The sequence below is a fragment of the Solanum verrucosum genome, unplaced genomic scaffold (genome assembly GCF_900185275.1).
Source record: "Solanum verrucosum unplaced genomic scaffold, falcon-dt-bn FXZP01000267.1, whole genome shotgun sequence".
NCBI lineage: Eukaryota > Viridiplantae > Streptophyta > Magnoliopsida > Solanales > Solanaceae > Solanum > Solanum verrucosum.
This window is the reverse complement of record NW_026019869.1, coordinates 7,947-21,394: the sequence shown is the minus strand read 5'-3', so window position 1 is coordinate 21,394 and position 13,448 is coordinate 7,947. Positions and strand designations below refer to the sequence as shown.

Below are 13,448 nucleotides of genomic sequence, written 5' to 3'. Positions count from 1 at the left end.
TTAACACGCACTAGAAAGATTATTGATTGAAGAATAAATGATAAGATATTATAAATCATTTTTCTTTACATTATTAATGTTCATTACAAGGTAATCTTATATGTAAAGATAATATAATGTTTCAGTTTTAACGACCGATAGTTTTTAAGTATTATTTTTATAAATTCTGTGATATTAAGTTCTCGCGCGAGGCACGGATAATTTTACTAGTTGTTGTATAATATTCTATTCCTAACTAATATAAGAATATACTATTTTTGAATTTAGTTTCATTTGATATAATTCAATCAAATTTAAAGAATAAGAGTAAGAACTAAGAAACATTGATCACCTACGAGTAAGAAACACTCTATTTTATTTTTATTATTAAATATTTTTCATTTGATCCATGAGTCGGTCCTATCCTTATTTCTCAAGTCTCACAAATCAGCAAACTTATTTAGATTGGGCTAAAAAGTCATTTTCTTAAAGAGGAATTTTCACAAATAGCCACTATAATAAACTTAATTATGTTCTATAGCTATAGTTTGCATATTTACGGGTTGTAGCTACATTTTAAGCTGCCTTGTTTGTATAATTCCTGGATTTGTATAATTCGCAGGTTTGTATAATTCGCGGGTACATTTGTATAATTAAGTTATTTTTGTATAAACTCGAAATAACGAATTTATACAATTACAAACATCAGAAATGTAAACAGTTATACAAATTATAATATACAAATTCTGAATTATACAAACGTTATACAAATTATATTATACAAATTCTGAATTATACAAACGTGCGAATTATATAAAACTAAAAAGTTGAGCCACGTAATTATAACTAAAAGTAGGTCGCAAATTGTAAATATAGCAAACTATAGCTATGTTAAGTAATTAACTAGTACATATTTGCTCATACGCGTAATTTTCCCTTTCTTAAATGAGCTCCAAAAATCTTAGTCCAACCCTATCAAATTACGGATTAGGCCGACCGACCCAACTGGTCTTGGCCCATATTGACGACTCTACAAATTATGGTATATTGTATGAAGCTAAAGAGAAAACCTTTTTATAGGAAAACAAACAAATTATTTTGCAAAAAAAACAAAGGACAAATAAATTTAAAGAAAACAATATAATCAAATTCGTTCAATTAAAAGTTGCTCCAAATAAAAAGGGATAGCATAAATAACTGGATCCCTAATTTAAGGGATATTCAGTAACGAATAAGAAATTATATAATATTTAAATTCTTAGTTTTAAGGATACTACTGTGAAAAAAAAAAAAAAAGGAAAAAAGAAATATATTTTCCCCTATTTTATTGAACCATTTATTTGGGTAACCAAAAGAATTTGCAAATAGAGACGACATGCCCTTTTTTTATAGTGCCGTATAACTTTTGCCGGAATTAGGGTTCTGATACTTCACCATACAACCATGGCGGATTTATTGCCGGAGTGTCTCATTCAAAAAATACTCTGTTTGATTAGTTTTAAAGAAGCAACCAAGATGAGCATTCTCTCGAAAACATGGCTACAAGCGTGGTCGACTCTTCCCAACTTGGAATTCTTTGTTAATTGTTGGCGAGGCTGGGAAGCGCATATAAATATAGTGGACACAACCATGGAGAGATATGTGAAGCGGAAAATTCCTATACAAAAGTTTGAATTATCAGAGATTTTTGCTGATTCTCCCCAACTCTTCCCTCTGATTGATAAGTGGCTTCTCATTGCACTTCAGAATGGTGTAAAACAACTTGTACTTCACTTTACAGCATACCCGGCGCCTATTTTAACAATCTTGACAGCAAAATCTTTAAGTGAATTGGTTCTGCACGGTTGTGCTCTTATGCCTGTTTCATTATCTAGTGGGGTTGTGAGTTGCAATTCTCTGAGAAAGATTTCTCTATCTTATGTAACATTAGATGAAAACATGCTTCAGACTCTACTTAATAGCTGTCCCTTTATTGTCTCTTTCATACTTGAGTATTGTTCGGGGTTGACTATGAAGCTTATAAAGATCAAGTCGGATTCCCTGAAGGTCTTGAAGATTCATCAATATTGCGGGATATGGGAGATTGATGCTCCAGATTTGGTATCACTTGACTATACAGGGAATGAAATTCCTGAACTCAACATTGTAAGAGAGTCAAGCCAATTGGAGAACTCAAAAATCATTCTTCATTGCATCTCCAGATTAAATACGGCATGGTTTTGTAAGTTGAGGAAGTTTCTATCAAATTCATCCTCTTGGTCTGAAGTTAGCCTTTGTTTATTCAAATGCGATGAGATCAACATGACAGATTTGCAAATGGACCACATAGGTTCTAGTGGAGGGGTGGACGTTTTAAATCTCAATATGCTACTGATGGATGAAATTATAGAGTGCCCAACTTTTGTGGATGCTTTGCTATGGAGTTGTCATCCTGGGAGACTCAACTTAATCTCAATTGATATTGAAACAGTTACACGTTTCATTGATCGTTTAATGTATATGAAAAATTTGAGTCATTCTACTTCTCATGCAAGCACACCTTGGAATAGTCAATTAAAAGATGTAAAAGCTTTTGATGGGAACAACCAGTTGCTGCAACTCGGAAGTGAGGAGCTTGCAAAAAGGATTATGGAAACTTATTTTATATTAGATTGGTGATGCAGTTAATTCATTTGTCAGGATGTATTTTGTTTGTTTTCCACATCTAGCTTTAAATTCTTTCACTTCCGTACACATGACATGAGTCTTTCTTTTTCTTTAAAATTTTAAAAGTTGCATAAGCATGAAATTGACAACCTAATAAGTTGTTATTTTTGCGAGTAGAGTGTGGTGAAGAATGTTGTAAATTTGTCGGAATACAATTCAATGTTGTTACAGTAGTACAGAGCTCGAGCATGGTATATTTCTCTGTTTTCCTTCTTTTAAGATGCTCATAGGGACTTTGAGGGCGTTTTCATTTCTTTATTATATATAACAACACAACTTATTAGAGTATATATACCAGTTTTTGTATCAGAAAGAGGTACTTTGTACTTACCTTTCAATATCATAGGGTGTCTTAGAAAAAGCAATCCCCTTCCCTACACGTGTATTAACTTCATACTTGCCGCTGCTGGAGTATACGTAGGTAATGCTAATTAATACTAGGTTTCTTAAAGTTCGGCATTCTGATATTCCTTTCAAAATATCATTCTTAATAGATCCATTACAGTCTACAGATGATAAAGTTGCAGGACTTGGTATCCCCACATGTTATAGTTGTAATTATAGTCCTAATAATGCGTCTTGCCTAGAGTGTGTAGACATGTGGTGGAGATTCGATGGGGAGAATTATCATGGCTTTCACATTAAAACTGGAGAGGGATCAAGCAACTGGGCTTTTACACTGAAGTTTGTATAGACACACTCTTTGCTAGTGCTCCTTAACCACCAAATATAAGTTTGGTATGCAAAAACTTCAAATCGTGTACTATTCCCTCATTAATGAAATGCCAGTTTGTTTGAAAAGAAAATGTCATGTGAAAAGTAAAAATTAAAGAGTTAACGAAAAGAAGGAAATAAGCATTCTTTTTAAACGAACAAAAAAGAAAATGAGACGAACAAATTGAAAAGGTGAAGAGTAATAAAGCAGAGAGTGTCCACAAAACTGTTTGCGTACACTGTAATATAAGGACATCCATTTAAACTTGTCTGACACATATTTAATCAAAATTTGTACATCACAATGAAATATATAAACTAGAAAACCCATGCTTCTTCATTGCGTTCAATCAGTCTACAGGTGTTGAATTAGTTGTTCCTAACATAGCTTTCATTCTCTCGAATGAAGTCGTACTGATTCAAATTGTTCACCAAGACTGTGAGATACACATGTACGATCTTTGTTTGTTGTTTCACTCTTAACAATCACATGTACTGTCCGTGGATAACAATCAATCCAACACATTATCGAGAATTTGAGCTACATCATTAAGACCCTGACATATTAGCTCGCTAATGTGAAAGACGACTATCTGTTTGAGCAAGAGAAGGTCATGGTTTCTATATAAAGCGAAATTAAAACTTAGTAAGAATTGAGTGGGTTGAAATATGATTCGTTTTTTAGTTCATTTCAGCCCAATCCATTTTGGCCTAAGTAGCTCTTGGGCGAGTCACTGAGTCGGCTCATTTGGACCCGACTAGTTTCATCATCCAAACCATCCATTTGAGACTCCTATTCACATGTGATGTGATACTGGGAAGTGATTCGTTGCTTCTTCATCAATTTTATATTGTAAAATTGTTCATGTAATTAACTTGGCCGTACTGCTTTTCCTAGCTTAACGTTTTCTTGTATATAGGGATGTGTTATGTTCACACGATTTTTTTTTAAAGATGCAGTTTAGATTATGAGTATAACATAGGGATGTTTTTTGGCCAAAATCATGGAGACGTACATATGTATGAAGGCAGACACATAAATTATCCTTGAATATAACATTGTATTATAATTTTAAGTACAATTACTCCAATGATGAATCAAGTTTATGAAGATTATAAGTGGCTGAGTGCACCACAACCTTTAAAGTGAAACATGATATGGAATAAAAGGAAGTATGGGAATTATGAATAGGAGTTAAAGTAAGATATACTATCCAGTCTTGATGTTGATTTTCCTTTATCTTTCATTATGTTACATTTTTGTTCATTGTTTTCATCATGGCTTCTTCAACTAACTTGGACCTTTTTTCAGAATTCGTAGGTGCTATGGTTATGCATCACCAAGTAAGAGATGAATAGCCATTTCATGGGAAACTCTTATTTCATTTTGGTATCAACCAGCAAGCAGGTAGTATGAAGTTAATGCACATGTAGGGAGGGGGATTGTTTTTCTATGGTATTGAAAGGAAAGTACTAAGTACCTCTTTCTGATTTAGGATAATTGAGAAATGAAAAATCCCTCAAACTCAGAAGAAGGAAAACAGAGAAACATATTTTCGGAACTGCAAGAATTTAAAGCAAATGAAGTAATAAACTTTAGAATTCAATTCGAAATAGAGACAACTTAACTCCATCACCAATCTAATATAAAATAAGGTTTCTTCCCCTCCGTAATCTTTTTTGCAAGCTCCTCACTTCCTAGTTGCAGCAACTGATTTTTTCCATCAAAAGCTTTTATTTCTTTTAATTGATTATTCCAACCATGAGAATATGTAGAATGACTCGAATTCTTCATATACATTAACCGATCAATTAAACGTGTAACTGTTTCAATATCAATTGAGATTAAGTTGAGTCTCCCAGGATGACAACTCCATAGCAAAGCATCCACAAAAGTTGGGCACTCTATAATTTCATCCATCAGTAGCATATTGAGATTTAAAACGTCCACCCCTCCAGTAGAACCTATGTGGTCCATTTGCAAATCTGTCATGTTGATCTCATCGCATTTTAATATACAAAGGCTAACTTCAGACCAAGAGGATGAATTTGATAGAAACTTCCTCAACTTACAAAACCATGCCGTATTTAAACTGAGGAGACAATGAAGAATGATTTTTGACTCTCTTGCAATGTTAAGTTCAGGAATTTCATACCCTTTATAGTCAAGGGATACCAAATTTGGAGCATCAATGTTACATATCTTGCAATATTGTATAATCTTCAAGACCTTCAGTGAAGCCGATTTGATCTTTAGAACATTCATTCCCGAACAATTCTCAACGATGAAAGAGACAATAAAGGGACAGCTATTAAGTAGAGTCTGAAGCATGTTTTCGTCTAATGTTAGATTAGATAGAGAAATCTTTCCTAATGAACTGCAATTCACAACTCCACTAGATAATGAAAGAGTACAATCGTGCAGAACCAATTCTCTTAAAGATTTGGCTGCCAAGATTGTTAAAATAGGCGCCGGGTATGATTTAAAGTGGAGTACAAGTTCTTTTACACCATTCTCAAGTGCAATCAGAAGCCACTTATCAACCATAGGGAAAAGTTGGAGAGAATCAGCAAAAATCTCTGATAATTCAAACTTTTCTATAGGAATTTTCCCCTTCCCATATCTCTCCATGATTGTGTCCACTATCTTTGTACGGATTTCCCAACAATATAAAAAGAATTTCAAGTTGGGAAGAGTCGACCACGCTTGCAGCCATGTTTTGGAGAGAATACTCATCTTGGATGCTTGATTATAACTAGGAAGAAAACTGAGTATTTTTTGAACTAGACATTCCGGCAATATGTCAGCCATGGTTGTATGATGAAGGATCACAACCCTAATATAATTTATAGGAATCCTATTTTTATATGTATCGATACTTAATGGTTGTCGCTAAATTTAAGTGTATTTGTTAATCTCCCCTAAATAAATGGTTAAATGTATACTTAAGAAGAGTAAAAATAGGAGGAAAATATATTTCTTTTTCCTTATTTCTCCATCCTATCCTTTAAACTAGGAATTTCAATATTAATTCCTTATTTCGTTACTGAATATCCTTATTTCACAGTCTCTTTTTATAAGCACTAGTTCTGGGCACTTGCTTTGTACGTCTGTTCCATGCTAAATTGTGTGGAGTTGTTATAACGATATATATATACTTGAACATGTATGTTGCCCACGTATCTCATGCTTAATTAGTACAAGGACTTTGAAAATATTATAATTAGTGTGTGATAAGTTGCACAAAAATTGAAGAGAAATATACAAGCTCAAACCAATAACTTCAATTATACAATTCCTATAATATATCAAGTATATAATTTGATAAAAGTTTCTTTTGTTTAGTATGTCATAACTCATAATTTAAATGTCAAATGTGATTTCAAAATCTTTCTTGTCTTAAGTTTTTCATCTTCTTTTTAAGAAATTGTAGTATCCACCTTTTCACATTTGCATACGTATTAAGAGTTGTTGTCGAATGAGAGTCGTGTTTTGCAAAAAAATAAAAAATTGAGTGTTTCTTAAATGGTTTAGAAAACCCTATACACAATATTACAAATATTTCTCTTGGTTATGTTTTTTTACAGAAAAGGATCATATTTGCCCTCTACCCTCTACCTCAGAAATAGGTTATATTTATCCTCGTCATAACTTTTTTGATATATTTATGGTTGGCATCCAATTTTAGGCATATATTGCAAGTCTCATGTCCCACTTTTCTTATCCTATGTGATGAGTACGTGGATATATTCTTAACACAATTTAAAATTTACTCTTTAATCAAACATTCTACCAGACCCACCCAACTAACAAGAACATATAGTACTAAAATACAAGAACAATCTTCACATTTATGTTTTACCATCTTTAGTCTTCCCATTCACAAGTCACAACTATGATAAAGGGATATGAGGTTAGAGGGGCAAATTGGACCCTTTTTCTATCTATTTAATTGGTGGGCAAGGTAAGGGACAATGGGAAAGGGATTACAAAGTGGAACCCTCTTGACCAACAAAGTGAAAGTTTAGGTAGTCAACTAATTAACTGAGCCACATGTTGACAATGACGATTACAGAATCAAGGTCCAAAGTAGTTACAGAGGAAAACGTCAAGAAGATGGAAAATCAACTATAGAATTACATGACAAATGAAGCAAAAATGGACGATTTAGGCCAGAAGCTTTTGCCTAGTGTTATGGAATTTTTCTAAAGTAAACCAACATTGGCTCACGTTTCTCACTATGATACGAAGACTGGTGTAATACAGGTCTTCTAAAGGGATGCTATTATACATAATTTTGAGCTGAAGTACCTACCTGATTACATGTATAAATATGAACATCCTGCCGAATGGTTTACAGACACAAACTTTTTCATGTCACGTACTTAGAAGAAATTAAAGAAAACAATGTACCTGTATGAAACAACATGCTGAGTGTGCTTATACTAAATGGTTGTGACTGAATTAGAGTATATCAGATATCGCTAGTCAATTGAAACAGAACAGTAAGTTGAAACGATCCAAAAAGGGGTTAATTTGGTTGTCAATTTCATACTTATCCAACTTTTACAATTATATGACAGGACGTGATTTTGAAGTACAAAAGAACACCCATAAACCAAGCCTTAGAGATGTACATTACTAAATTATCTAAGAACTTTGACAAGAAACAACAAATCTTGAACTGATGGGAAAACTAACTTGAAGTAATAGAACCTCATTAATTACCAATCAAATAAACTAGAACCTCTATCATGCCAATTCTCATTCTTCCAATCACATTTGTAGGCTTTTAATTGACTATACCAAGGGTAGCTTCCATGAGAAGTAGACTGAATCGAATTCTTTCAATGAATGACTTTTGAGTGCTCCAATTGTCTTGACTCTATTGCAATTTTAAGTTCAGGAATTTGATTTCCCATGTACTCAAATGACACCAAACTAGGAACATCAATCTCCCATATGCCCACACAAACCCAAATCTTCAAGACCTTTACGGAAACTGTTAGTGAAAAACTTACAAGATAACAAAAATACAAGATTACAATTGAAAATAAAAATGAAGAAATAAATCTCTTCAGGCTGAGGCACGGATATTTCGCTCTCTTTAAGGAGATTCAAGCCCACTGCAACAAATGTTTTTCACCGGTCCAGCAATAGTCCTTCTTGACTTGTCCCCTCCAGGATATAACAACCGTCACAAAGTATAACTCAACATCTCTGGACAAGAGTTGAGTCCAAAGCTCCACAAAAGAAACACCTCAGTTCAACTAATAAGAACTCCCTTTTTGACAAACCTTATGCACTCTATATTTTCTTGTGTGTTGTGTGTCACAAACCAAATGAAGACCACCACTATTTATACTACAATAAGTCTTCCTAGCAATGAATAGGAAGATAATGGGGTAGTAAATAGTGAAGATAATGGTCTTAGGAGTTACATAGGTTACAAAGAATAATGGGGAATAAAGTGTGAAATAAAGTGAGTGCATCCAATGCCACTAACGGGCAGAATGTAGAGTTGCACAATGGCACAATAATGTGCACCAAATGAAAATGTCAGAAACGACACAATCAATGCAATTAAGCCTCCTAATACATTGTTCCAAGGATAATGCAAAAGAGACTAACGTTCTGGAAATGGAATGTGCATCTTAACTATAATTGTTTAATATTAAAATTCTCCAAAACCAACAATCCCCCACTCATTATAATATTAGATAAGAGAGTCTATCAGCTAAAGGAAGACTACTATGCATAATGAAGGTGTGCTCTGCATTGAACCTCCACTTAGCGAAACGGTAACTTTTACTCCAGAGTCGTAGTGGTCTCAGACTTGAACTATGACTGCTTAAGGGAAATAAAATATCACTGCTCACACATAATAATCAAGGTGTTGACATGAGCTTTAAAGCCAGCACGTTATGGCCATGTGCTATCCCGGTTTCATGAGTGCTTTTGAGAATAAGCCCAATTCTCATAGGAAGCAACCTACTTCCACACATCACGTAGGTGAAATCTGTCGAGAGTGCTCCTATAAGCTTAACACTCCACCCATACGGGCTACAGATATTCATTAAGAGTTTTATCAACTCAACCTTCACAAACTACAGGAAACAATGCACTCACATCTGTCACGCCCCGAGCCTACACCCTGGGCGGGACCGGCACCTGGAGACCATTGCTGGCCCCAGGCGAACCCTTGGCCTGGCTTTCTTAACTCAGCGGAAACCTAACTCAACAGAATAACTCAACGTCATGCAAAGACATAAACAATTTAACTAATAAAATATGGCCCAAAGGGCAACTCGAGCCTCAAAAATAGAATATTTACATATATATATATATATATACATATACATGGATGAGAGACTCAAAACTAACTGACTGACTGACTGTCTAACTGTCTATTGAAGCCTCTAATATACTGAGATGGATGTGGGGACAGACCCCGCAACATCCTAATAGAACAAAACTAAGTACACAAAATAATTGAGTCCTCCGGAATGCAAGGAGGCTCACCACAGGCTCTGGAGTGCTCAGCTGGATCAACGACGTGCAGGATGCTGATCCGGGGTACCTGTATCTGCATCATAAGACGATGCAGGCCAACTGGCATCAGTACATGGAATGTACGAATATGTGAGCTGGAAAAGCTGAACCGCAACTTAAGCTTGAAAGGAGAACAAGAGATCACTTACCTTGACTCTGAACGACTCATATACATAACTGGACTCAAAGTAAAGCAATAAGACACGAGCCACACATATAAAGCTTGTAAAAGAATGTAAACAACTTAGATCGTTAAGGATAAAATGACAACAAACTCCACTTTTCTTTTATAAACATAATACAGCTTTTGTGGGAGGTTCTTTAACCGACAACCACCACTACGAGCCTTAGTGATGATACAACGTTTTACCTCACGTTGCCAAAGGACCATCATATACCTTGCCATCGATATAGGACCTTACTTTTGCTTAGTGGATCCACTAGCCTAATCTTACGTGATCATCTAAAAAGGATGATACGACAAGTCCCATGTTGGCGCATGGTTCTTATGGGGAGTTGAGTTAATATGAACTCGTGTCCCCAATTCGGTGCTCAATACTACTCCCAAAAATACTTTGGCTCATGCTTTTAAAATGACTTCTTTCTTTGATTGAGATAATTACTCAAAACTTTAGCCCAAAGGCTCCTTTGGGGAAAGAAAACATGATTCTCTTCTTATTCAAATATAATAGCATTTACAACCTCCTTTGGGATTACTTAGTTCCCTAATAGCTTTGAGAAAAGAACTCAACTTTAAACTCATGACTTAACTTGAAACTGAGACTCTTACTCGACTTGGAACTCTATACTCTTTTACTTGACTTCTGACTATCTTTCCTTGAATCGGAATTATGAATTTAAGGTATTCGATCACATGTTGAGGAGGGATCCTTGAACGCTTAGACGTACTTAGGAGTGTCGGAAACTACTATAAGACATAGGTATAATACTTTGGAACTTGCATGAGAAAGTGAGAAAAGAAACGGGGAAACTTGGCTGAGACTTCAGGTTTCTGGTGACACAGGTGGAACCTACGGACGCCATCGACGGACCGTAGATGGACTCACGGTCCGTACTGCAGGTCCGTGGATCGCGTCAGAGATTTTTCCCCAGAATTCATTTAAGAAAAATGACTAAGTGTTGACCTACGGTCCTGACTTACGGTTCGTAGGTCAGGTCACGGACCGTAAGTCGCGACCGTAGATCGATGCCCCAAAAACCAACTTCTGTTCCGATTGACGGTTGACCAGTACGGACCGTCGATCGATCTACGATCCGTAGGTCAGTCCCGTAGATGGGGATCGAAGCCCAAAATTTCTGCAAATCGATGGTGGATCAACTTTAAAGGGTCATAGCTCTTAGAATCATAATCCCCTCAACATACAATAGGTTTCAACTTAAATGCACAACCCAATCAAGTCTCACAACGAACAATAACTTCAACAACCCAACAACAATATCAACAACAACTAACAACTTCACACTTCAACAACAATTCCAATCTTTTCTCAAACAAGAATAAACTTAGGTGTGTGGGGAAAGGATCAACCCACACGAAAACTCACATACCTTGATAGGGATCACCCCCGACGAAAATCCACAATGGTCTTGACGAAGATCTCCTCTTTCTTCTCTTCTTCTTCTTCTCTTCTTCCTCTCTTCTTCACTCTCAAGCCCTAGCCTTCCTCTCTTAAAATGGAAAAATTATCCAAATATCAGCCTAACACAACAATATATCTTCAAAAGAAAAGCTAGGGAAAAGACTAAAATGCCCTTAATGATTCCCGGACGGATCTCCTTGTCAACTGCCCAACTTTCAAAGGTCATAACTCCCTCATACGAACTCGGAATCGAGCAAACTCGGTGGCGTTGGAAAGGTCGTTCCACGAACTTTGCAACCATAACTGTAATTCCACCTAACTCATCCTGAGCTAGAATTTATGGCTGTTCAAAGTTGGCCAAAATTTCACATTTTCCATACTTAGCCAAAATTTCCAAAACTTTAAATTCTTTCCAAAAATGAAAATTTCCAATTCTAAGCCTCTTCAATTATTTCATATTGCCGGATGTTACAAACAAAGAGGAGGAAGAAGTCCGAATTAAAATAATATTGATGTAATAAACTAATAATTTCAATTAAAGAGTATGTATCTTATAGATGACTTGGAATAACAATTGTTACAAAATATAGATATATTTAATTGATTTTTCATAGCTTATCTTTTATGATTTAGTATAAATTTTATTTTAATTCTTTTCATAACCGCGCGAAGCGCGGTCAAGTACACTAGTTTGATATAATATTCAAATCACTAGTAATGAATGCTCATGTCATATTTCCTTCTGTAACAACATCCAATTTTATATTTTGTACTCTAGATAACACGACAATAGATTTATTGTAGATGCAATTCATCCTCTAGGATTTATCAAGTTGGCAGTGTAACTTTTCATTACCATTGTCTGAGAGAATTCACCTCATGGTCGACCTACTATGTGGCAACATTGTTCAAATCTTGGTTAGCCTTTAAAGTGCGATTTTTGAAGCACGACTCCAGTTGGAGTGTTCTAAGCTCTCTATGTTGTGTTTGTGATTGATTACATAGTCTAGCTTATGGAACGTGTACTTGAATTATGTAGTTTAAAATAAAGTCGTCCTGCCACTGCAAATATAGTCTATTGTGCTGTAAATTTTGCAATCCCAATAAAATTGACGGTTGCTTTTTGTATATAGGGTGTCTTGATATCCATCTAAACAACATCTATAGAAGAAGTCAAATTTGTGTGTACTCGTCTACCACTACTTGATGTTTATTCAGTACAACGTCATTTCTAAAGGTGATGTTGTGGGCTGTGAAGCCATTCCGAGAACCCCCCATTGTTACTTGCTATTATGGTTGTATTCATTCCTTCTCCGGTAAGGACTATGTTGGTTTTTTTAAAATGTATTCCTGATATGTGTTTGTTTAATTTTATGTAGTATTGCTTAACACAATGATCCGGTTCTTCTTCTATGGTTCAACTATTGTATAACCTAATAATCTTGTTTACTAATCTTACTTTTATTTTTCTTAAATAGATCATCCTACATCATTTTGAGTTAGCACTTCTTTTAAATTTGTTATATACCTTACACACATGTTTGGTAATATATATGTCACTTTTTAAAGAAAATGTTAATTGACATAATATACGCGTATCACACGAAATGCACATATAATGCACGAGATACATGTATTGCTAACTCTTTGTGTAATATGATAATTAGTAGGAAGACACTCCTTAATATATTGTTTAGGAAAAAATCTAAGTAATGTCGAATTTTGGTAGGAATCAATTTGTGAGCATTATAAAGTGTTTGTCAGTGAAATTTGATACAATATTCATATCACTAGTGATGGATGCATATGTTTTTCTATAGCAACACCCGTCCTATATTTTCTACGCTAGATAATATGGATGGCGAACAATGATTTATTGTAGATTCAATCCTTCC

General features: G+C 34.9%; 2 protein-coding genes across 2 annotated transcripts; one reads left to right on the top strand and one right to left on the bottom strand.

Annotated features, from left to right (window-relative positions):
- The first annotated feature begins 1,422 nt into the window (after positions 1-1,422).
- On the top strand, positions 1,423-2,872 carry LOC125819076 (F-box/LRR-repeat protein At3g26922-like). Its single transcript, XM_049498591.1, has one exon. The coding sequence runs from the start codon at positions 1,423-1,425 to the stop codon at positions 2,635-2,637; it is 1,215 nt and encodes a 404-aa protein (XP_049354548.1). The 3' UTR covers positions 2,638-2,872.
- Positions 2,873-5,032: 2,160 nt separating this feature from the next.
- Positions 5,033-6,211, bottom strand: LOC125818737 (F-box/LRR-repeat protein At3g26922-like). Its single transcript, XM_049498252.1, has one exon. It carries the CDS (start codon positions 6,209-6,211, stop codon positions 5,033-5,035), a length of 1,179 nt encoding a protein of 392 aa, XP_049354209.1.
- Positions 6,212-13,448: the final 7,237 nt, after the last annotated feature.